Source organism: Lathyrus oleraceus, chromosome 4 (assembly GCF_024323335.1).
Source record: "Lathyrus oleraceus cultivar Zhongwan6 chromosome 4, CAAS_Psat_ZW6_1.0, whole genome shotgun sequence".
NCBI classification, from domain to species: domain Eukaryota; kingdom Viridiplantae; phylum Streptophyta; class Magnoliopsida; order Fabales; family Fabaceae; genus Lathyrus; species Lathyrus oleraceus.
In genome coordinates, this window is record NC_066582.1 from 45,786,408 (window position 1) to 45,808,343 (window position 21,936).

A 21,936-nucleotide genomic window follows, 5' to 3' on the forward strand; every position below is an offset into this window, starting at 1 on the left:
TCATTTAACCCTTTTTTTTTAGTAAATAACACATTAGATAAACCCACACCCTTTAGACAAGAACTACAAAAGTGGATCCCGTAGAGTACTACGGATGCGTAGGGGTGCTAATACCTTCCCTTTGCATAACCGACTCCCGAACCCAAGATTTGGTTGCGAGACCCCGTCTTGTCCTTTCCTTTTTCAGGTTTACTTCGAGCGTTTCCTTTCCCTCCTTTGGGATGAATAACGCACGGTGGCGACTCTTCTGTCATTTTCTTTCGTCGGTTGTCTTTTCGCGCACTGTATTTTTCAGGTTGCGACAGCTGGCGACTCTGCTGGGGACACTAAGAAGTTGACCTCTTACTGGTCCATCTTCCCTAAGCGAGTCCCTCCTAGCTTGTGTGATTTCTTGTTTATTGGGTGTTCATGCTTTTGTACATTTATTTGCTTACCTGCTTGCATGCATCTGTTGTATCTGTTGGATCTATTTGTTTGTTTGTTGGGATGGGGTGTTCTATGAGAGATAAGCCCATTACCCAGGCTTGAGTGTACACACAGGTTTTAGAGTGGATAATCATGAGGCTTGCGTGGCGTGTTGCTACGTTAAGTCGTTCGTGAAGAACCACACCCAGACGAGGTTTCTTCTGGATATATTATGTCTTACGGGTGTTCCGTAACGACAGGATGTTCCTCTAGAAATCGTCGACTCTGGTGACCATTTCCCGAGAACTCAGTCGAGGCCTCTCCTCTGAGACGTGATTATGTTAGCTCTGGTAGGCGCATTCTCGCTGCTCAATCCGAGGATCCCGAGACTGGGAACTTGCTATTAGGATGTCCTGTTGAGGGGAGTCAATGGAGGTCTTTTGTCCCGTAATAATACCAAACCTTCAGTGGTAAACGTATTATTCGCGACTGAAAGGCTGAAGCTGACGAACTTCTGTTCTTAGAACCTACCAGTGAGGGGCGGGCTAAATTCAGGAAACCTTAATCTCCAACCAACCCGGTTTTCTGGAGCAGAGTTTTGGTCTTGTATTATATTCCTCAGTGAATTTCTCTCCAGGCAGTGCAACCTGACAGATGTTCAAGCGGATCCATCAATTCTGATTGACATGCCTTTGCATTGCATAACATCATCTGCATATTTGCATCCAACATCTCATGCTTATTCATTTGCAGGGTATTCCCTTTCAAAACGGGGGTGCCTTAAAACTGAACAAGCAGTGCATCGCATACCATGAATATTAACCCTTGTCTGTTTTGCAGGTGTCACCGCAGTGTCTAATGTTTGTTCCCTGTATCAGGCAGTTATTGGTCCCAAGCGAGTCCATAGGTACCCGACAAAGGAAAATCGTCCACAGCTAGCGATGTACCAAGTACAGAAAGAGCTGGCTAATATGCGTGAAAGGATGGATCAGTTCATGACATTGATGACTGGTATGGCAGAAGGCCAGGAAAAGCTGAGGGAATTGGTTGAGAAACCGAGACCCGATCCGGAGGTGGAGATACCAAATGCTGAGGGAAACCCTGGTAACCCTGTGAACGTTGATAACCCTGTGAACACTGGTAACGCGGGTAACGCAAATGCTGATGGAAACCCGGGTAATGTTGGCAACACAGGGAATGTTGGAAATGGTATTGGCGGAAGGTACAATGTGAATCAAGGAATTCGGATTAACGGGCGCCCCGTTACTGAAGATTATCAGTATGATCAATTTTCTTTGCACGACGAGGCCCTCAAGACCACTCGCCGTATGGATGAGCTTGCTGAGAAGCTCAAATCTTTGGAGTCTCAAAATTCCTTAGGCTTTGATGTCACAAATATGTGTCTGGTTCAGGGAGTAAGGATTCCTCACAAGTTCAAACCCCCTACTTTTGAGAAATACAACGGGGCTTCTTGCCCACGCACTCATCTCCAATCTTATCTGGGAAGGTTGGGAGCTCACACAGAAGATGAAAAGCTGTGGATGTACTATTTTGAAGACAGTCTAACTGGAGCTTCTCGTGAATGGTATTCTCATTTGTCTCGTACTACCATCAAGAGCTGGAAAGACCTGGCAGAGGCTTTTGTCAAGCAATATCAATACAACTTGGACATGGCTCCAAATCGGACCTTGTTGCAAGGTATGTCTCAGACTGCCAAGGAAACCTTTAGAGAGTATGCTCAGCGTTGGAGACAGATTGTTGCGCCCGTCCAACCCCCTATGTCTGAAAGGGAGATGGCGGACATGTTCATGAACACTCTTCAAGGCAATTATATTGAGAGATTGGCTGCTTGCCCGTCAATCAGCTTTGCAGAGATAGTAATTGCTGGAGAAAGAATCGAGAGTCTGTTGAAGATGGGCCGAATTCAAGACAATAGTGCTTCCAACTCATCAGGTCCCAAGAGACCGTTTGCTGGTAACAATCAGCGAAGAAAAGAAGGCGAGGCAAGGTTGTGTATGCCGGCAGAAGCAGGGGTAGAGGACGCCCTAATTATTATCAAGATCCAGTGGCCGTCGTCACTATTCCAACACCTGTTCCTCAACCACAGTATCATCCGCAACAGTAACCCAGGTACAACAATCAACAACAGGGAGGTAATCCGGGTCAGCAGAGACACTATCAACAACGTCCAAGGCAGACGGACCGGGTCATCGAGCCAATCCCAATGCCTTATTCAGTATTACTTCCCAAGCTGATTGACATGAATCTGGTTACATTGAGAACTCTGGCCCCACCAATCGATCCCAATATTTTTCCTAGAGGTTATGATGTCAACGCCAGATGTGCTATTACGTAATGAATAATGGTTGCATGGAGGAACAAAATGCTTTCTTTGAGCGACCAGATGAGGTTATGAAGAGTCATCTTAAGCCTCTATTTATTACTGGGAAGGTCGAAGGCGTCCCAATTAACAAGATTTTGGTAGATTGCGGCGCAACGATGAACCTGGTGCCACATCACCTTTTGAGGAAAATAGGTAAGTATGACACAGACGACAAGCCTCATAACATGGTACTTTCCAATTATGAAGGAAATGTGGGTACTACCATTGGGGTAATCCAAGTTGAGCTAACAGTGCGAACTATCACTCGATCAACAATGTTCATGATTGTAGAGACAAAGGCCAACTATAACTTGCTACTTTGACGCGAATGGATACATGGAGTTGGAGATGTACCATCCTCCATGCACCAGAGAATCACCATCTGGCGCCCAGACGGTATTGTGGAGAATGTAGAAGATGACCAGGGCTACTTCAAGACTTCAATCAATCATGTCGACAGACGCCAGTTTGACAAACATTTGGCCAATATTGCTCCATGCGATTCGTCCAACTTTGCATTCACTCCAGATGATAATGCATATTATTCTTTGTATCTACACCCCACCAACGGTTTTCAATGGGATCATGAAGTAGTGGGCGAAGATGATTTTGGCTACATAGGAACGTCAGGAGTCGACCCAATAGGTTGGGGAAGCCAATTCTGTGGTGATGACTGAGTTCGAAGCACTAAAAAGGATTTCGGATTACATAGCCGAAAACAAATAGCAAGCGACCTTAGAGGCTGAAGATAAGCACTTAGCTGTCGAAGCCAACAAGGAGCTTCACCAAAAAGGTCCTGGGAATGACTTTGATCCAGGACCACCTGATAAGGTTCAGGATGACGATGAAGGCCAGAGGCTCGATGCCATTTATGATGACAAGCCTTTGGGTTTCGAGAAGGATCCGCTGGCAAGAAACATCAAGATGTTGGCTCAAGATCCACTCAAAGAAATCGACTTAGGAGAGGGATCGATAGAAAGGCCAACTTACATCAGTGCCAATATCAACCCTCAACTTAAGGTCAAAGTGATCCAATTGCTAAAAGAGTTCAAGGACTATTTCGCGTGGGATTATGATGAGATACCTGGTTTAAATAGAGGCCTGGTCGAAATGAGGTTGCCAATCAAGCCTGGGAAGAAGCCCATAAAGCAGAATCTGAGGCGATTTGCACCCAAAATTCTCTAAAGATTAAAGAGGAGGTCAAAAGGCTTCTTCGTTGTAAGTTCATCCGTACGCCCAGGTACGTCTAATGGTTGGCAAATATTGTACATGTCATTAAGAAAAATGGTACTTTGAGGGTTTGCATAGATTTTAGAGACTTAAATATTGCGACCCCAAAGGATGAATATTCAATGCATGTGGCGGAAATGTTAGTCGATTCTGTCGTGGGCCATGAGTATCTTAGCATGCTTGATGGATATTCTAGATATAATCAGATATTCATTACTGAGGAGGATGTCCCAAAAATAGCGTTTCGATGCCCTGGAGCCTTAGGCGCCTATGAATGGGTAGTCATGCCTTTTGGTCTAAAGAATGCTGGGGCAACATACCAACGAGCAATGAATTCGATCTTCCATGATTTCATAGAGACTTTTATGAAAATCTACATTGATGATATTGTTGTTAAGTTTATTTCAGGGAAGAGCCATTTGGACCCTCTTCGATTGTCTTTAGAAAGGATGAGGAGACATGGTCTAAAAATGAACCCTATAAAATTTGCATTTTGTGTGCAGGCGAGAGAGTTCTTAGGCTTTGTGGTCCACAAAAAAGGAATCGAAATAAACCAGAACAAGACCAAGGCCATAATTGAGGCGAAAGCACCATAAACTAAGAAGGAATTGCATTCGCTGCTAGGCAAGATCAATTTCTTGAGGAGATTCATCTCGAACCTTAGCGGAAGAACGCAAGCCTTCTCACCTCTTCTTCGAATCAACAAGGAAGGCTTTGAATAGGGGAAAGCTCAGAAAGAGGCTTTCGATAGGATCAAAGAATACCTGAGTCAACCATCGATTCTGATACCGTTTTGCAGGAATAGGAGTATGAGGTTGTACATATCTGCATTTGACAAGACTTTAGGGAACATCTTGGCTTAGGAGGATGATAATGGTGTCGAAAGAGCCATTTGCTACCTCAGTAGTGTCTTAAATGATGCGGAAACTAGGTATAACATAGTTGAAAATTTGTGTTTATGCTTGTATTTTTCTTGTACGAAGTTGAAGCATTATATAAAACCTGCTGACGTTTATGTTTCATCGCATTTCGATGTTATTAAACATATGTTGTCTAAACCAATTTTGCACAGTCGAATTGGAAAATGGGCACTAGCTTTAATTGAATATTCCCTAACTTACAGACCCTTAAAAGCTGTTAAGGGACAAGTGGTAGCAGACGTTATAGTCGACTACTCTATAATTGACAACACAATGACTTGTCTCGAATTAGAGTCCTGGAAGTTATACTTCAATGGGTCTAGTCACAAAGACGGAACAAACATGGGGTTATAATTATTTCTCCTAATAAAATCCCAACAAAATTCCAGTATAAAGTGGAAGGCATTTGCTCGAACAATGAGGCTGAATATGAAGCTTTGATAGTCGGACTTGAGATATTGTTGGAATTGGGGGCAACTCGAGTCGAAATAATGGGTGACTCAGAGTTAGTTATAAAACAGATCACAAAAGAGTACAAATGTGTTAAAGAGAATCTCATCATGTACTTCATAATAGCCAGCCAATTATTGAGAAGATTCGAGATGGCTAATATTGGACACATACCTCGATTGGAAAATCAAGTGGCTAATGACTTGGCTCAAATTTCATATGGGTATAAAATTTCAAAGGAGAAATTGAAAAAATTCATCGAAGTTAGAGGAAGAGTTGTGTCGACCAGATTAGCCCCGTCAGATTTGGAAATGACAAAGTTGGGATGCGCCGACAAATAGAGCTTCGAAATATTGGCAGTAGATAGCCTGACGGACAAGGATTGGAGAAAACCAATAGTGGAGTATTTGCAGAATATGACGACGTCTACCAAACGGAAAACTGAGTATCAAGCTTTAAGTTATGTTCTTTTGGGTAATGAATTATTCCAAAAGACTCCTGAGGGAGTTTTACTCAAATGTCTTAGTGAGTCAGAGGCATATCTAGCCTTTTCGACTGTCCATGGTGAAGCATGTGGGGCACACCAGGCTGGCCATAAGATGAAGTGGTTATTATTTTGCCAAGGGCTGTATTGGCCTACCATGTTAAAAGACTGCATCAAATTCGCCAAAGGGTGCCAAGAGTCTCAAGTACATGCGGACATACAACATGTCCCTGCAAGCGAACTGCATTCTATAGTCAAACAATGGCCTTTTAGAGGTTAGGATTTATATTTGGTTGGAGAAATTCGACCACCATAATCTAAAAGTCAGAGATATATTTTGGATGGTATTGATTACTTTACAAAATGGATCGAAGCTATACCTTTGCCAAATGTAGACCAAGAAGATGCGATTGAATTTATCCAGAAACACATTATTTTTAGATTTGGAATCCCATAGACCATTACAACAGATCAGGGATTTGTATTTACTGGTCGAAAAATGCAAGAATTTGCTAAGGAAATGAGTTTCAAATTATTAACTTCTACGCCATATTATGCTCAGGCTAATGGTCAGGTTGAAGCAGCGAATAAGGTGGTAATTAGTTTGATTAAGAAACATGTGGGAAAGAGGCCCAGAAATTGGCACAAGACTTTAGATCTGGTTTTATGGGCGTGTCGAACCTCTCCCAAAGAAGCCACTAATTTGACTCCATTTCGACTGACTTTTGGTCATGATGCAGTTTTACCAGTCGAGATTTACCTACAATCAACAAGAATTCAGAGGCATTATGAAATTCCATCAGAATCATATTGGAACATGATGCTTGATGAGTTAGTTTATCTATATGAGGAGAGACTCAATGCCTTGGAATTATTGAAAAGGCAGAAGAAGAGAGTAGATAAATCTTATAAGAAGAAGGTTAAAGTTAAGATGTTTATGCCTGAAGACTTGGTTTGGAAAGTGATCCTCCCAATGGATCGAAAAGATAGGGCCTTAGGGAAATGGTCCCCCAAATGGGAATGTCCTTTTCAAATTTTGTAAGTATTCTCTAACGGTGCTTATGAGATCGAGGAGCTTAACAAAGATAAAAGAATCTTATGGGTTAATGGAAAATATTTAAATAAATATAAGCCAGCACTCCAAGAGATAAAATAATAAACGAATAATTGCATGCGAATTGGTCGAAGCCAACATGGTAATAAAAATGTTGCCAACATGGCTTAAGTTCATTACAACGGCCAAAGGGGTCAATAATCAGTACAATCGAAACCAAAATCATGAAGAGATAAATGAAAGCTAAAAGGGGAGATGAACCTTCATATGGAGATATTTCTCCTTATGAAGCTCCAGACGTTTCTCACATAGTGACCTTTTAGACTGAAGAGTTGTGAGCTCTGCTTCTAATGTTTGCGCCTTTTCAACAAACTCTAGACCAAAATCTAGCTCCTTAGCCATGGAAGTGTCATTAAACTTCAAAAGCTCATCTTTGCGCTTTTTGGCTCCAGTGATCTTGGCCTGCAATTCCTTTATTTGAGCTTCCCAAGAAGCAATGTCACGGTCATGGCTTTCAATCTCTGCCTTGTTTTTCGCTTTAGTTTGCTCCAACTCCATTACTTTGTTAGTCGATTCAGTAGCCGCATCCCAAGCAGCTTCTTCAGCACCAACCTTTTTCTCAATTTCCTTAGTGATCCGGGGTAATAGCTTATGATCAATAACAATTTGTTCGATCATAATTTCTAGTTCCAAGATGACGTTGGCAACCTCGGGAGAAGCTTCCAGTAAGTTGACTTGGTTAAGGAGAGTCTTCAAAGATAAAGGGGAAGAAGGATCATCCAGTAGGAGTAAAAATAGATCACCCTTAAAGATTTTTTCTTTGATTTTCGAGAGAGCCCTCATCCACAGGTTGGCTCAAAGGTTGATCCTCAGATGCTGTAGAGGTGCTAAGACTTTTTTCAGACGAACTTTCCCTTCTACTCAGTATAGTTTTCAGATACTCGAGAGGTTGATTTTTCTCTAGAGCCACTAGTTCTTCTGAAGAAAGACCCCCAGTTGTTCCTGTCAAAGCTTTGATCCCTTTAGGAATGACATCAGCTGCTGGAGTAGCAGTAGTTGGGCTTTGAGGTTGTCCTTCGTTCGTCTCGACGTTATCATCATTGTTCCCCTCATCATTGGTATCCTCTTCTTCGAGGTCTTCGTCTTCCTCACCAACAGGGCCGTCATGGAATAATGGTTGGCATTCATCTTCATCTTCCCTACTTAAGTCGATCTCATGATCAAAACCACTGGTATGGGAATGTTGGGTGGTGATTTTTGGTGGCGAAGTCTCATGCTCCTCAACAATAGGTTGGTTAATTTTGCTCATTGAGCTTTTCTCCGAACCTCTTGTAGATGTTGGATGGTAGGTGGGTTCGCCAACACTATTAAGAAGGACTGGTACAAAGGTAGATTTGGCCGCCGTTTGTGTGGTAGCACCCTGAAAGCCAAAATCGAAAGATAAGTTAGTCAAAGTATTAAAGGACAATAAATCAAAAGAAACAAAGTCATGTATGCTTTTACCTTGTCCCCTTCGACTCCAGGGCTGGAGTTATCGCTTTCAACTTGCGATATTGCTATCTTCGGCAATTCTTTAGGAGTAGGCTCCAGAATGGAAAGGGCAGCAGGCCGTTTTATAACTCTGGAAATTTTTGCCTGAGGTTGACTGGGGGCTTCGACAACCTTTGGTTTCTTATTCCTTTTCCTAAGAGTCAGATCTAGGACAGGAGATAGATCCTCTTCGTGTGACTCTATCACCACAGGGACTCCAGTTGATTTCGTTTTGATTTTTTAAGGAGTAAGGGAGGTTTTCGAGCACCATGAATGAAAAAAATCAAAGTGTTGGTATTATCATTATGAATAACAAAAGTAATGGGCAAAGTATATGTGTACCTGTATAGTCATGCTACTTCCCTCAGCATTTACTTCGATTGACTTCTTGATCGTTGGTTTTTTGGGTGGAACTCTAGTAGCTAAAAGAAAAGAACAAAAAAGTTATTAAGAGTCAAGAGAAAATATCCTAATAGAGAGATGTGGTTCGAAAAGCCTCTCATTCCACACCTTCATATATATCTGATTCAATGCGAACATCTTCGAATCCTATATGAAGATGACATTTGAAACTGTATAAAGTGTGCTTAGTCACGACCACCCGCTGGGCTTTTTTCTGTGATTGTTGTCGAAGGATTTTTATAGAATCCCCACAGATAAACCAGTCTAGGAATGGAGAGGAAAGGGCCACTCCAAAATCAGCGTTTGGCAGTCGAGGAAATTTAAGAGGAAACATTTTGAAAGCCATTTTGTATCGTTTCTCAGGAGGAATGCACGAAGGGATTTTTAAATTCTCCATTTTCTTTGAAAAAATTTCCTTTAGTGTGATAGCTGCCTCACTGATGGTTCGACTAAGATCATCGAGCCTATAGGAAGTTTTGAAGTAGTTTTGGAATGCCTGGATTTCTTTGATGTGTGTGTAAGTACCTTTCTTGATTTTTTCCTGCACAGAGAGGAAGGCTTTGTTAAAGTTCTGAGTGAATGAAAGAGCATCATAAAATTCTTCAGCATAGTATTGTGACCACCATTTTCCAAATTCTGGAGTATAAAGGAAACTTGGCTCGGAGCTAATTGGAGTGAGGTGCGTCCTGCCAGTATATCGAGCTATTTGTTTGAGAGTGGTGGTTTCGTTGTGATTTGTGTTATAGAGAAGGGGGGTGCTTTTTCTGTCATAAAGGAATTTTAGGAGAACCTGAATCACCCAAATTGTCGAGCCACAAGGTTGAGTTGATAAGCAATTAAGGTAACCTGACTCTTCGGCGGATTTAACCTAAAGGTTATTAGTTTTGGAGTTAGAAAAGCTTCCCAGATTAAAAGAGACTTTGTTTCCTGGTTTTTGGTGGGAGATGGGAAATGTCTTGTGAACCATTTTTGACCATATTTTCTAGTGGCAAAAGAGGCCATGTGCGACGTAAACTCATGACGTTTTGCAAACATCATGACATAGCTCATGAATGTTGGTCGAAGGGATTTTCCTTCGTCACTTGGGGTTAACTGAGCCAAGCAGATTCCTTCGACCCTCCTATTTCTGACTTCCTCAGCTTCTTCGTCGACGAGGCTTTTGTTAGGAAGACTTGCCTCGAAGGTGGCATTTAGCCAGAGTTGCAGCAACCAGAAAGGACCAGAAAGGACAAGAAAGGATGATATTTCCTTTCTCTCCCATGTCCTTCCAGGTTTGAGATTTAGTTTTTTCTATCTTGTTTAACCAGTTTAGATAGTCAGTTGGGTCTTTAAATGAGGGGCCGCTCGAAAGACTCTAAAGTCGTTATTCATAAACCTTAAGTCTATAGTTTCATCTGCTAGAGATTGGGATTCCACAACAGTAACAGTTCTTTCAGCCCTAAGTCTTTTGCTTGGCCTATTGGTTTGCATTTATGATAAGTGGGGAAAAAGTCCCTAAGTCTACTAGGTTCAATATTCATATTAGGTAAAGGTCCAAACAAAGCATGATTTTTTCCAAAAACAGTTATGGGAATGAGTACCTGAGATTCATAGATTCTTCCCTGTTCTTTAGTCCTTGGTTCAGGAATGTATTGTTGGTTACCCATCATCACTGGACTAGGAAGTGTGGCAAAAGGAGGGAGGTCCGAGATCTTTTTTGGGGCCCTCATGTGTTTGATAGAAACCATGACAACTTTGGTTGTTTCTTTGGGGGGTTTTGCTTGAAGTGACCATTTTTGTTAAAGGTCTGAAGAGAGAAAATCTGGGTTTTTGAGGTTGTTTTGAAGAAGATGAAGAGTTTGAGGACTTGAGAGTTTCAGAAAGCGTAAAAAAGTGGAATTGGCGAGGAATGCGCTTTTTATAGGGTTTTGTGGGAGAAAAAGCGGTTCAAATCAGCATTAATGGTTGACAAACAAGTGAGACATGTGTCTCTCCAGGATTGCATAGTGGGACGGTGGTAATTAAGACTTAATTCCCATGATCTCATAGGGTCTAGGAACGTGATGATTAAAAAGATTCACACATGGGTTGAAAAGACATGTTGGAAAAGGGTAATGATGATTCTGACGTCATATGCCAGGTGGGCAAAGATGAATAGTTTTTGCAACGTTGGAGCATTAGTGACATCAAAGTTATGCAAGAATTGTTCAAGGGCGTCGAACCATAGTCTCAAAAAATGCCTTTTTCTTTGAGGTGTCGAAAATGACATTTTTTGGGGGCAATTTGTTAGCTCCAATTTTGACGCCTGATATGGATTAAAGGAATTAAATAAGAAAATAAGTTCCTGTGAAGAAATTGAATATTTCGACAAAATTATACAGTTTGAAGTTCCAGTCGAAGATACCTTGATACAAGGGTAAAGGTGTTTTGTGGACTTAGAAATGTTTCCAGCAGCGGGGAAACAGAAGCATCACTAACAACAGTTCGACAAAGGATTTGAATTCAAATAAGGGAGAAAATTATTTGTTCTTATCTAAACTGCTGAGCATACGTGACGCATGGTGGGCAGTCGCGCACATGCATAGTGCCACTAGTCTCAATCTGGTGAATAAGCCGTTAGAAGCGGTTATTTCGATTGATATAAATATGAAGTCTTAGTGTTAGGATGAGGTGTGTTCAAGATTGTACAAATTCATCAAATTATCCAGAGTACCCGTGTGTAGAGAAAGTGTAAGTTGAGAAAATATATGTTTGTTGTCGCACCATGTTTTTATTCAAAGCAATTTAATCAATCTTTTCTTTTCTTTTCAGAAATTTATCTTCTTCGCCATTTACTTTATAGTACGTTCCTTGCTTTCCTTGCATTACCCTTTATATTCTCTAACAAGTTATTTGAGTATGAACCTTGTCGAAGTGTTTTTCATTCCCCAGACTTCACCCTAAAAACAATTAACACATATTCTAGGATCAATCTGATCAATCCTGCAAGTAACCAAAATATTTTCGATTTGGAAGATCAACAGTTGTTTATCAATTTTCACGGTAAAGAATCACACTTGACAATATCATTTTTGAGCTAGATAAAAAAAACTGTGGTTGACAAACTAATATGGGTAACTCACATGCACTATACCATACTAAAGGATGCACTATACCATACTAAAGGGTGTTTATGGCTATGATCAACCTACCCATTCACTTACCTTTTCCTACATCTCTTATTTTAATCAAAGTCAATCATATTTGGATCTAACTCAAACAATTCATTTAAACTTAATTGTATTCAATTTGGATAATGAGTTTAAAATTTTATACACACAAATTCATTGACGTGTCATTCCATTTATATCTTTTTTTATAGACTATATAACATAAACCTTACTTTAACAGGTTTAACAATAAATTGAAAGAAATATTATTTTAAAATTTAGATTTAATTTTGATAAAAAATAATGTCATAAGTTAATTTATGGTAAATGTTATAATAGTTGATGGCTAATATCAAATAAATTGTTATAATAGTTGCTAGTATTTATTAAAATTAACAATTAAATCAATTTATAATTATAACATAGCATGGAAAAATATTTGCTTAATATTTATTTTTCAACTAAAATAACATATATAATTAAGATTTTTTTTTATAAACAATAGTAATTTGAATTATCTTATAAAAAATAAATTATAATTTTGTAAAAAAATAACTGGTATGAAATGATTTTTTATTATTATTTGAATTTATAAAAAAATTTCAAATATGAATTTGACAAACATAGCCTAAAAGCAACATAAATAATGATTCACATGTTTTATAAATCCAATCTAATTTCTATTCTTTTACTTCTTTTAGCAACGATTTACAAGTACTAAATTGTAATTTGTGACTGTATAAAACGATTTAATACGTCAAAAAACAGCATTAATCTGATTTCCAAACAAGCTCGAAGATTCGCGAAAGGCCCACAGGAAGAAGCGTGTCGATTCCCCGCTATTGCCCTCCATTCACACCCACCACTAATTACATAAAGGGTATTATCGCCTTTTCATTCAACACGTAACTAACTTTTGTACACAAGCGCGTTCAACTCAAGCACCTTCGCTTTAAGTACGTGGCCAACGCTTATTCACACCAAACAGAACCCTAATTTTTCTTACTACTACTCTTCTTCATTTCAAAGAAACCCCCAATTTTCCCCCAAAATTTTCGAACGATTCCAAATCGATTTCCGAATTTCAAACCCTAGCTAATTTTTGTTGTGTTTTCCGAAAGAGATTGCAGAACGGCGTTTGATGATGGTGGCAGAAGCCGATTTTATATGTCAACCGAGTATTTCCATGTTGGATGTAAAGTATCACCTTTGCGTCGCGCAAGAACATAGCGTCAAGGTTGAGGTTTCACCAAAATCTCCTACTCCTTCTCTCCCAATCTTTGGCCATGTAACGGTTTGTTCTTATTCTATTTTCCTTTATTATTCATTTCCCTATTTTTCAATTGAAATTTTGTTTGGATAAAGAATTGGTTTTTCATTTAGCCTTTTAGGTTATTAATTGAAGCTTAGCATGCTTTTTGGGTGATTAATTATCTGTCAATTTATTGGATTTAGCTGTATATTTGCCCCTTTTCAATTCTGAATTACGCTTGATGATTTTTGTTTGTTTGATAATTATGGGGATCTGTAATACTCATTTGATGCTTGCTGGGATGGTTGAATCTTAATTTTGGAACTAGAATTTGGAATGGGTGTTTTTTTTAGTTTTACCTGTTTCTATTCATTTATTGCGTTTAATCTCAGTTGAAATAGCTTGATGCAGTTTTAGCAGATTCATTATTCCAACTTTAGTGAAGTTATTATACAAACTTTTTTCTTAGTTGATTGTTTAAATGTTGTGCTGATTTCATGGTTATGTGTATTAGGCTGTGAGTTGCTCTGAGATTATGAAAGATTCCATGTTGGAGACCCCTGCAAAGATGTTTATCCCGAATGTGCGTTCTGGCAGCTATGCTGATATTGGACCACGGGGATCCATGGATGATGAACACATTCAGATAGATGATCTAGCTTGCCACCTTGGGTTTGTGTTCAAGTGTCCAATACCAAGTGCATTTTATGCAGTTTTTGATGGGCATGGAGGGCCTGAGGCCGCTGCATTTGTTAAGAGGAATGCTATGAGATTATTTTTTGAAGATGCTGATATGCTACAATCGTATGATACTGATGCTTTTTTTCTAGAGAAGTTGGAGGTTTCTCATCGGAGAGCTTTTATACGGGCTGATCTTGCCTTGGCTGATGAACAGAGTGTTAGTAGTTCGTGTGGGACTACAGCACTGACTGCCCTTGTACTTGGAAGGCATTTGCTTGTTGCGAATGCTGGTGACTGTAGAGCAGTACTTTGCAAGAGAGGTGCAGCTGTTGAGATGTCTCAAGATCACAGACCGAGTTATTTACCTGAACGAAGGAGAGTGGAGGAGTTAGGCGGATTCATTGATGACGGATATCTCAATGGTTATCTCTCGGTAACTCGTGCCCTTGGGGATTGGGACTTAAAGTTTCCACTTGGTGCTGCATCTCCTCTAATTGCTGAACCTGATGTTCAACTGGTTACATTGACAGAAGAGGACGAGTTCTTGATCATTGCGTGTGATGGGATTTGGGATGTAATATCTAGCCAAGTTGCAGTTAGTCTTGTTCGCCGCGGATTAAGAAGGCACAATGACCCACAGCAAAGTGCCAGAGATCTAGTTAAGGAAGCATTGCGCCTAAATACATCAGATAATCTCACTGTGGTTGTTATATGTCTGTCCCCAGTTGAAAGCTTTTCTGAATCATGTCCCCCACAAAGGCGAAGATTCAAAGCTTGCAGTATTTCTGAAGAGTCTCGAAATAGATTGAAGAGCTTAATAGAGGGAAATTGACTGTAAATGTAATTCTTGTGATTCACCAAATGTTTCTTTGATTAAAAGATTAATCTGTTTTTTAGGATGTTTCAGAAATGTAGCAAAAGCAGCGACAACAGTTTTGTAGGGATAGAAGGGTGTACTTGGTGAGGGGTAGAGGAGGTTTAGTGTTAGACCTATTTAATTGGAGAGGTGTTAATGGGTTATTATGTTGGTACCTGTAGAGAGAGTTGTAGCTAAATTTTGGCGGAGTAGATTAAATCCCTCATCACTGTGGTTTGATTTGATTATGTAAATATAAATGATGATTTAGACTTGTTGTCATGAATTCTCTTGGTGTGCAAGCCACCACGATTTAATACTCGTATCGATTTTATCCTTTATCTGTTTCAGTGGCCTTTGTATGAGGCGGCATCATATGGTTGAGCTTGATTTTTTCTTGTTTTAACTTTAGATTCTTTGTTATTGTTTTTGGTTCTCTCAAGGCTTCATAGATATGCTTGGTTCAACTTATCTCTACAGGCCTGTGACTTGGGACGATATCATCCTTTGAAATCATATAAACCTAATCTGTTATCGTGTATAACAGATATTAGAGCTCGCGAGTGAAACAAACTCTATTTAATTAAGGATTTCCAACTATTTTGTCTTTTAGAGTAGAAAGTTACCACAAATATTGAGGCCGATCAATACTTGTCTAGGCACAAGCCTGAATTATGAGTTATAATAAATTTGTAACTTCATCATTATGAGTTATAATAAATTTGTAACTCATGTTTATAAATTAATAAATTAATATTTGAAAATATAAATTTCTTTTATATGTGTATGCGACTGTTTTGTTTTAAATTCTGTCTTTAAAACCAAAATGTTCTTTTAGAAACCAAACATAATGCTATAGTCATCAATTAAATAATATCATGCAGTAGAAATTATCTGTTTCAAAATAAACTCAAGTGGGTGTTACTTGGTGAGAGATTATATTTCTTAAGGAAATAGCTTCTCTCCCATCTTAAGTCTTCCATCTTAAGTGGTAGAAAAATATCTTATGAAATGTCTCTATGAATTTAGAAGAGTATTTTTGGACACATTTTTTCACATCAAAACACATCATAATTGAGTATTTTCTCATATTTTTCATAAAATTTAAGCTGGAGACGCATCTCCGATTTCACCATATACGCAATCCATACGTTCTTAACGATACAAATTATTTTGAGATAAATAATTCGAAGATGCATTCTCGTATTCATCTTAGACAAAATAGGAAGATGCATTTGCGCATTCACCAGGATTAAAATTTTTTGAATTTGTTTTAAATATACATCGATGTAATTATGTAATTGACGACATTATAGCTATACTATCATATTAAAATTTATATAAATTAAACCATACACTTATCAAATAATATGAAAATTGCCATATATAAGTGAATAAATTATGAATCCATAATGAATTAAATATAAATTACAAACGATAATAGTGATCCTAATACAAATACTATAAACTTCTGCGTATGTTGGATCCAACCCCCTGTTTCTACAGTGTCTCTTGTATTGCAGTTTCGTTTGTGCCTCATCAAGGATGACATCTACAATGTCCCTTGCCTTAGAGCCTTCCAAAAAGACTCCCTTGTCTATACTCATTTGTGCAATATCCATGATATGTCGACATCTAGGCAACACATCAACAACATGATCTTCCATAGTCTGCTTCTCCTTTAGTATCTCTTGATGAGCTGACCTAGGTGGATCACCCAGAACATCCGATGTCATATAAGGATGTGACATCCTAAAATACCACTAGATGTAGTTGTATGTGTCACTCAAGTTGTTAGGAGTTAGGGTACCACGTGCCTCATCCGGTACTAAATAATTAAGATAATCATCATACATGACATCCACATCTCTGCGTGCCATAAAGGGAGAATCATACTCGAAAGGGTCTCCGGGAACAAACTGCATGTAGCTGAACTGCGGCATGATGCACTCAGGAAGATGTTGATACATCATACGTGACCGACAAACCAACCATCAAGAGTAGAAGACTATGTCGTCCAAGGGACGAGTTTGATGGTGATTGGTGCATGTAGCATATCCTTACTATAGGTCAGAACATATGACCAGCCGTATATGCGTGGGAAGTGCTAGAGGATCAAAGTCTAAAAAAGGTGCATATGAATCATTAGTAATGGTGTAGCATAAGTGTTATGAAAATAATACACAAATAATAAAGGATGCAAATATATTACCATCAACAGTGTGCAAATAATTATATATATTTTGTCTTTCACATACAACCTTCAATTTATTTGTAGTACAAGTATACCAAACAAGCGGTTTCCAATTGTACTCATTAATCCGCTCCAAGTTAGCGAAGTATCTCAGATAACCCACATCCACATAAGTGACACTTTTGTCCAAAAAATGGACGTGTCAACCAAATACAACATGTATGATCTCAATTCGTATGCTATATGATGCATAACCTACTCATCATCACCAACGATCTGCTCTACCGCATGTAACTACTGTTTATACATTCTCTCCTAGAATAGAAACCTAACATGACACCCTCATGCGGCTTCTATCTCCTGCATGACATCTTCTGGGTCAGCTCCCAGATAGGTTACCATCTTCTCCATTGGCTCATCTTTAATGATCCTATTGTGGTATAACAGTTCCCCTTAATCGAAAGATGTAGCTGACATGAGACATCGTCCAACGTGATAGACATCCCACCACGTGGAGGATGAAAAAATAACGTCTCAGAGTGTCAATTCTCTACAAAGGCGAACATCATACCATGATTAATTATAATATATTTGTTCATGCATAAGTCTCGCAAGTCAGATAGTTGCATCATGTAACACCCTTCTAAATACCCCAAATATTTATTTTTAACAACAACAAATAAATCATACATATCAGAGTAAATACTGCAACTCAAGGGTGTCACATAACAACTTCTTCATAAAATTCACCATAAAGGCAGTCATGCTCAATTTTATTCAACATAAAAACTTCTTTAACAATACGCAGCGGATAAAATATTTCAACATCTGTAATTCATCAAAATTAACATTTATTCAACAATTCAAACATCCCGTCCCGATGTTACATCTATCAGAGCATGACCCTCTAACCACACTAGACTTCAAGCACTAGCTTCTATTCGACTCACTGCTCGTTACCTGAAAAATATTGTAAGGGTGAGTTCCTCAATCGATATAACAAATATTATAAATTATCATGTTATGTTAAGTAATTCTACACATTAATCACCCTAATTATATCATGCATTAGGCAACGGCACAGTCAACTCAATTATCATATTCAAACACAACGTAAAGGCAACTCAATAACAACATCAAATGCAACTCGATGCGACTCGACTCTTCATGCATGTGGTACCATTTGGAGTAAAACTCCCAACTTAAAAATCATTGCCAGTTTAGTGGGCATCAAGGCATAAGCCTTCAACTTTCAACTTAAAAATTTGCCAATCCAGGCCAACGTGGTGTGAGCAAAAGCCCCATAATTTTTGCCAATCCAGGCCAACGTGGTGTGAGCAAAAGCCCCGACTTAATGCATATGAATGTATATGGCATGTACGACTTGCAACTTCAACAACATAATAACAACAGCAACACAACAGTTTTTTCGACAAAACAACTTAAAATCAACGTTGGCTCATCAGCCTACAACTTAGTATTTTCAACGAAACAACTTATATTCAACTTTGGCTCATCAGCCTACAACTTAATATTTTCAACAAACAACTTAAAATCAGCTTTTCAACATATTTGCCTCAATATTTCACAACATAAACTCAATAATTTCGTGCATCACAATTTACTCTGATAGGCTAGCTACCAATTGCATGTACAACATAATAATCAACTATTTTTCTTCACTGTAACAGTGTTAACCGGTTAACGCTATAGGTTAACCGGTTAACGCAGGAAAAATTACACTTCCAGGCAAAACGCAACAGTGTTAACCGGTTAACGCTATAGGTTAACCGGTTAACGCAGGCAAAACTCAACATTTTCACTAAATATAACAGTGTTAACCGGTTAACACCCTGGGTTAACCGGTTAACGCAGGCGAAACAGCAGTTCCTGCGCTAACACAAGGCAGAATGCAGAGTTTCCGCATTTTCCGCCGTTGGAGGACTTCCGGACCTCCGATTCCAAATCCGTAAAAAGCGATACGTTCAGAATCTCACAACTCACACAGCTACCGATCTAATTTCAGCTTAAATTCAACTTATTCATCATAATATTTCAGCATCCATAATCTCAATTCGGTCAAATTAACAGCTTATCACTACCCATTGCATGTTAATCGATAATACCCGTTAAACGACGATAAACCCCCCTTACCTGATATAATCCGGCAAATCTCTAAGCTTTAGCTTCTCCGTTCCTCAACCGTGCTTTTCGGCTCTTTGCCCTTCTTCCTCTTCTCTGCAGCTTCTCTGTTTCTCACGTGAAACCTTTTCCAAAAATGAAACCCTTTCCTTATTCCAACTTATATATTTTTCCAATAATTATTATTAATAATAATAATAATCCAATAATTCAATTTTATTTAATTAAATTAATAAATATATTATCAACTTAATTAAATAATTCTTTTTCTTTATTTGGGGTGTTACAACTCTCCCCCACTAAAAGAGTTTTCGTCCTCGAAAACATACCTCAAGCAAATAACTCTGGATAAGACTCCCTCATCTGACTTTCCAGTTCCCAAGTCACATTGCCACCTGCTGGTCCTCCCCAAGCTACCTTCACTAAGGCAATCTCTTTACCCCGCAACTGCTTCAACTCTCGATCCTCAATCCTCATAGGCGATGTTTCAACAGTCAGGTTATCTCTCACCTGTACATCATCTACTTGGATCACATGCGACGGATCATGAATATACCTCCTCAACTGAGACACATGAAAAACCTCATGCAAATTCGCAAGTGACGGCGGTAAAGCGATACGATAGGCTACTTCTCCTATCCTCTCCAAAATCTGATAAGGACCAATAAATCGAGGAGTCAACTTCTTTGACTTCAAAGCTCGACCAACCCCAGTTATCGGAGTAACACGAAGAAACACGTGATCTCCCTCTTGAAACTCAAGTGATTTCCTCCTCTTATCATGATAACTCTTCTGACGACTCTGAGCAATTCTCATCTTCTCCTGAATCATCTTAACCTTTTCCGTAGTTTGTTGAACAATCTCCGGTCCAACCACAACACTCTCACCGGACTCATACCAACATAACGGTGTCCGACATCTCCTACCATACAAAGCTTCAAACGGCGCCATACCAATGCTCGAATGAAAACTATTGTTGTAGGTAAACTCAATCAAAGGTAAGTAACAATCCCAACTACCTCCCTTTTCCAAAACACAAGCTCTCAAAAGATCCTCTAGTGACTGAATCGTCCTCTCAGTCTGACCATCAGTCTGCGGATGATATGCAGAACTCAATCTCAGCTTAGTTCCCAAAGCCTTCTGCAAACCTTCCCAGAACTTCGATGTAAATCTAGGATCTCTGTCCGAAACAATACTCGACGGAATACCATGCAGACTTACAATCTTCTCAATATACAACTCAGCTAATTTCTCTAACGGATAATCCATTCTGATCGGAATAAAATGAGCCGATTTCGTCAATCTGTCAACAATCACCCAAATGGCTTCAAAATTCTTACTTGTCCTCGGTAACCCAGAAACAAAATCCATACTGATACTATCCCACTTCCACTCTGGAATAGCCAACGGTTGCATTAGCCCAGACGGCTTCTGATGCTCAATCTTTGACTTCTGACAAGTCAAACAAGAATGAACAAAACTCGCAATTTCTCTTTTCATTCCCGGCCACCAAAATAACTTCTTCAAATCATGATACATCTTCGTAGCTCCAGGATGAATACTCAGACCACTACGATGTCCTTCCTCAAGAATACTCTTCTTAAGCTCGGTAACATCCGGAATACACACCCGACTACCAAACTTCAAAATACCATTCTCATCAACTCTGAATTCGCCACCTTGACCTTGATTCACTAGAGTCAACTTATCAACCAAAAGCATATCAGATTTCTGACCCTCTCTGATCTCATCCAGAATACCACTTGTCAACTTCAACATTCCCAATTTAACACTATTGTGAGTACTCTCACACACCAAACTCAAGTCTCTAAACTGTTCAATTAAATCCAATTCCTTAACCATTAACATAGACATATGTAATGATTTCCGACTCAATGCATCAGCCACTACGTTTGCTTTACCCGGATGGTAATTCAAACCAAAATCATAATCCTTCAGAAATTCTAACCATCTCCTCTGTCTCATATTCAGCTCTTTCTGATCAAACAAATACTTCAAACTCTTATGGTCACTGAAAACCTCAAATCTTGACCCGTACAAATAATGCCTCCACAACTTCAGAACAAACACTACAGCCGCCAACTCTAAATCGTGCGTCGGATAGTTCCTCTCATGAACCCTCAGCTGTCTTGAAGCATAAGCTATAACCTGCTTATTCTGCATCAACACGCCACCCAAACCCAACAATGAAGCATCACAGTAAACTTCAAATGGTTCCGATGAACTCGGTAATATCAGAATAGGAACACTAGTTAACCTTCTCTTTAACTCTTGGAACCCTTCTTCACATTTTGAGTCCCAAACAAATGCTTGCCCCTTTCTAGTCAACATCGTCAACGGTAACGCCAACTTAGAAAACCCTTCAATGAACTTCCTATAATAACCAGCCAAACCAAGGAAACTTCGAATCTCAGCAACAGACTTCGGAGCTTCCCACTTAGATACCGCTTCTATCTTAGAAGGATCAACAGCAACACCACCTCTTGAAATCACATGACCAAGAAAACTAACCTTTTCTAACCAAAATTCACACTTGGACAGTTTAGCAAATAACTTCTTTTCTCGGAGGACTTCTAAAACCACTCTCAAATGCTCAGCATGCTCTTCTTCAGATTTCGAATACACCAAAATATCATCAATAAACACCACAACAAACTTGTCTAGGTACGGATGGAAAATCCTATTCATATACTCCATAAATACTCCAGGTGCATTAGTCACACCAAAAGGCATTACAGAATACTCATAATGTCCATACCTTGTTCTGAAAGCAGTCTTCTGAATATCCTCGGTTTTCACACGGA

The 21,936-nt window shown here is 39.2% G+C and overlaps 2 protein-coding genes across 3 annotated transcripts; both read left to right on the forward strand.

Moving 5' to 3' along the window:
- The first annotated feature begins 6,371 nt into the window (after positions 1-6,371).
- LOC127135926 (uncharacterized) lies at positions 6,372-6,914 on the forward strand. The gene has a single exon (XM_051062551.1). The coding sequence runs from the start codon at positions 6,372-6,374 to the stop codon at positions 6,912-6,914; it is 543 nt and encodes a 180-aa protein (XP_050918508.1).
- Positions 6,915-12,936: 6,022 nt separating this feature from the next.
- Positions 12,937-15,061, forward strand: LOC127138801 (probable protein phosphatase 2C 13). 2 transcript variants are annotated; one of them, XM_051065335.1, is made up of 2 exons: positions 12,937-13,280; positions 13,753-15,061. In XM_051065335.1, the coding sequence occupies exons 1-2, from the start codon at positions 13,128-13,130 to the stop codon at positions 14,749-14,751; spliced, it is 1,152 nt and encodes a 383-aa protein (XP_050921292.1). In that variant the 5' UTR covers positions 12,937-13,127; the 3' UTR covers positions 14,752-15,061. The 2 variants fall into 2 exon arrangements, with proteins under 2 accessions (XP_050921292.1, XP_050921293.1); XM_051065336.1 differs by having other exon boundaries at positions 12,950-13,274.
- The last annotated feature ends 6,875 nt before the right edge of the window (positions 15,062-21,936 follow it).

Excerpts from the sequence above, each read along its gene's own strand:
- LOC127135926 (XM_051062551.1), top strand. The coding sequence starts at position 6,372 with ATGCAAGAATTTGCTAAGGAAATGAGTTTCAAATTATTAACTTCTACG.
- LOC127138801 (XM_051065335.1), top strand. The coding sequence starts at position 13,128 with ATGATGGTGGCAGAAGCCGATTTTATATGTCAACCGAGTATTTCCATG. Across the intron at positions 13,281-13,752 it reads CAATCTTTGGCCATGTAACG|GCTGTGAGTTGCTCTGAGAT; the intron begins GTTTGTTCTTAT and ends TATGTGTATTAG.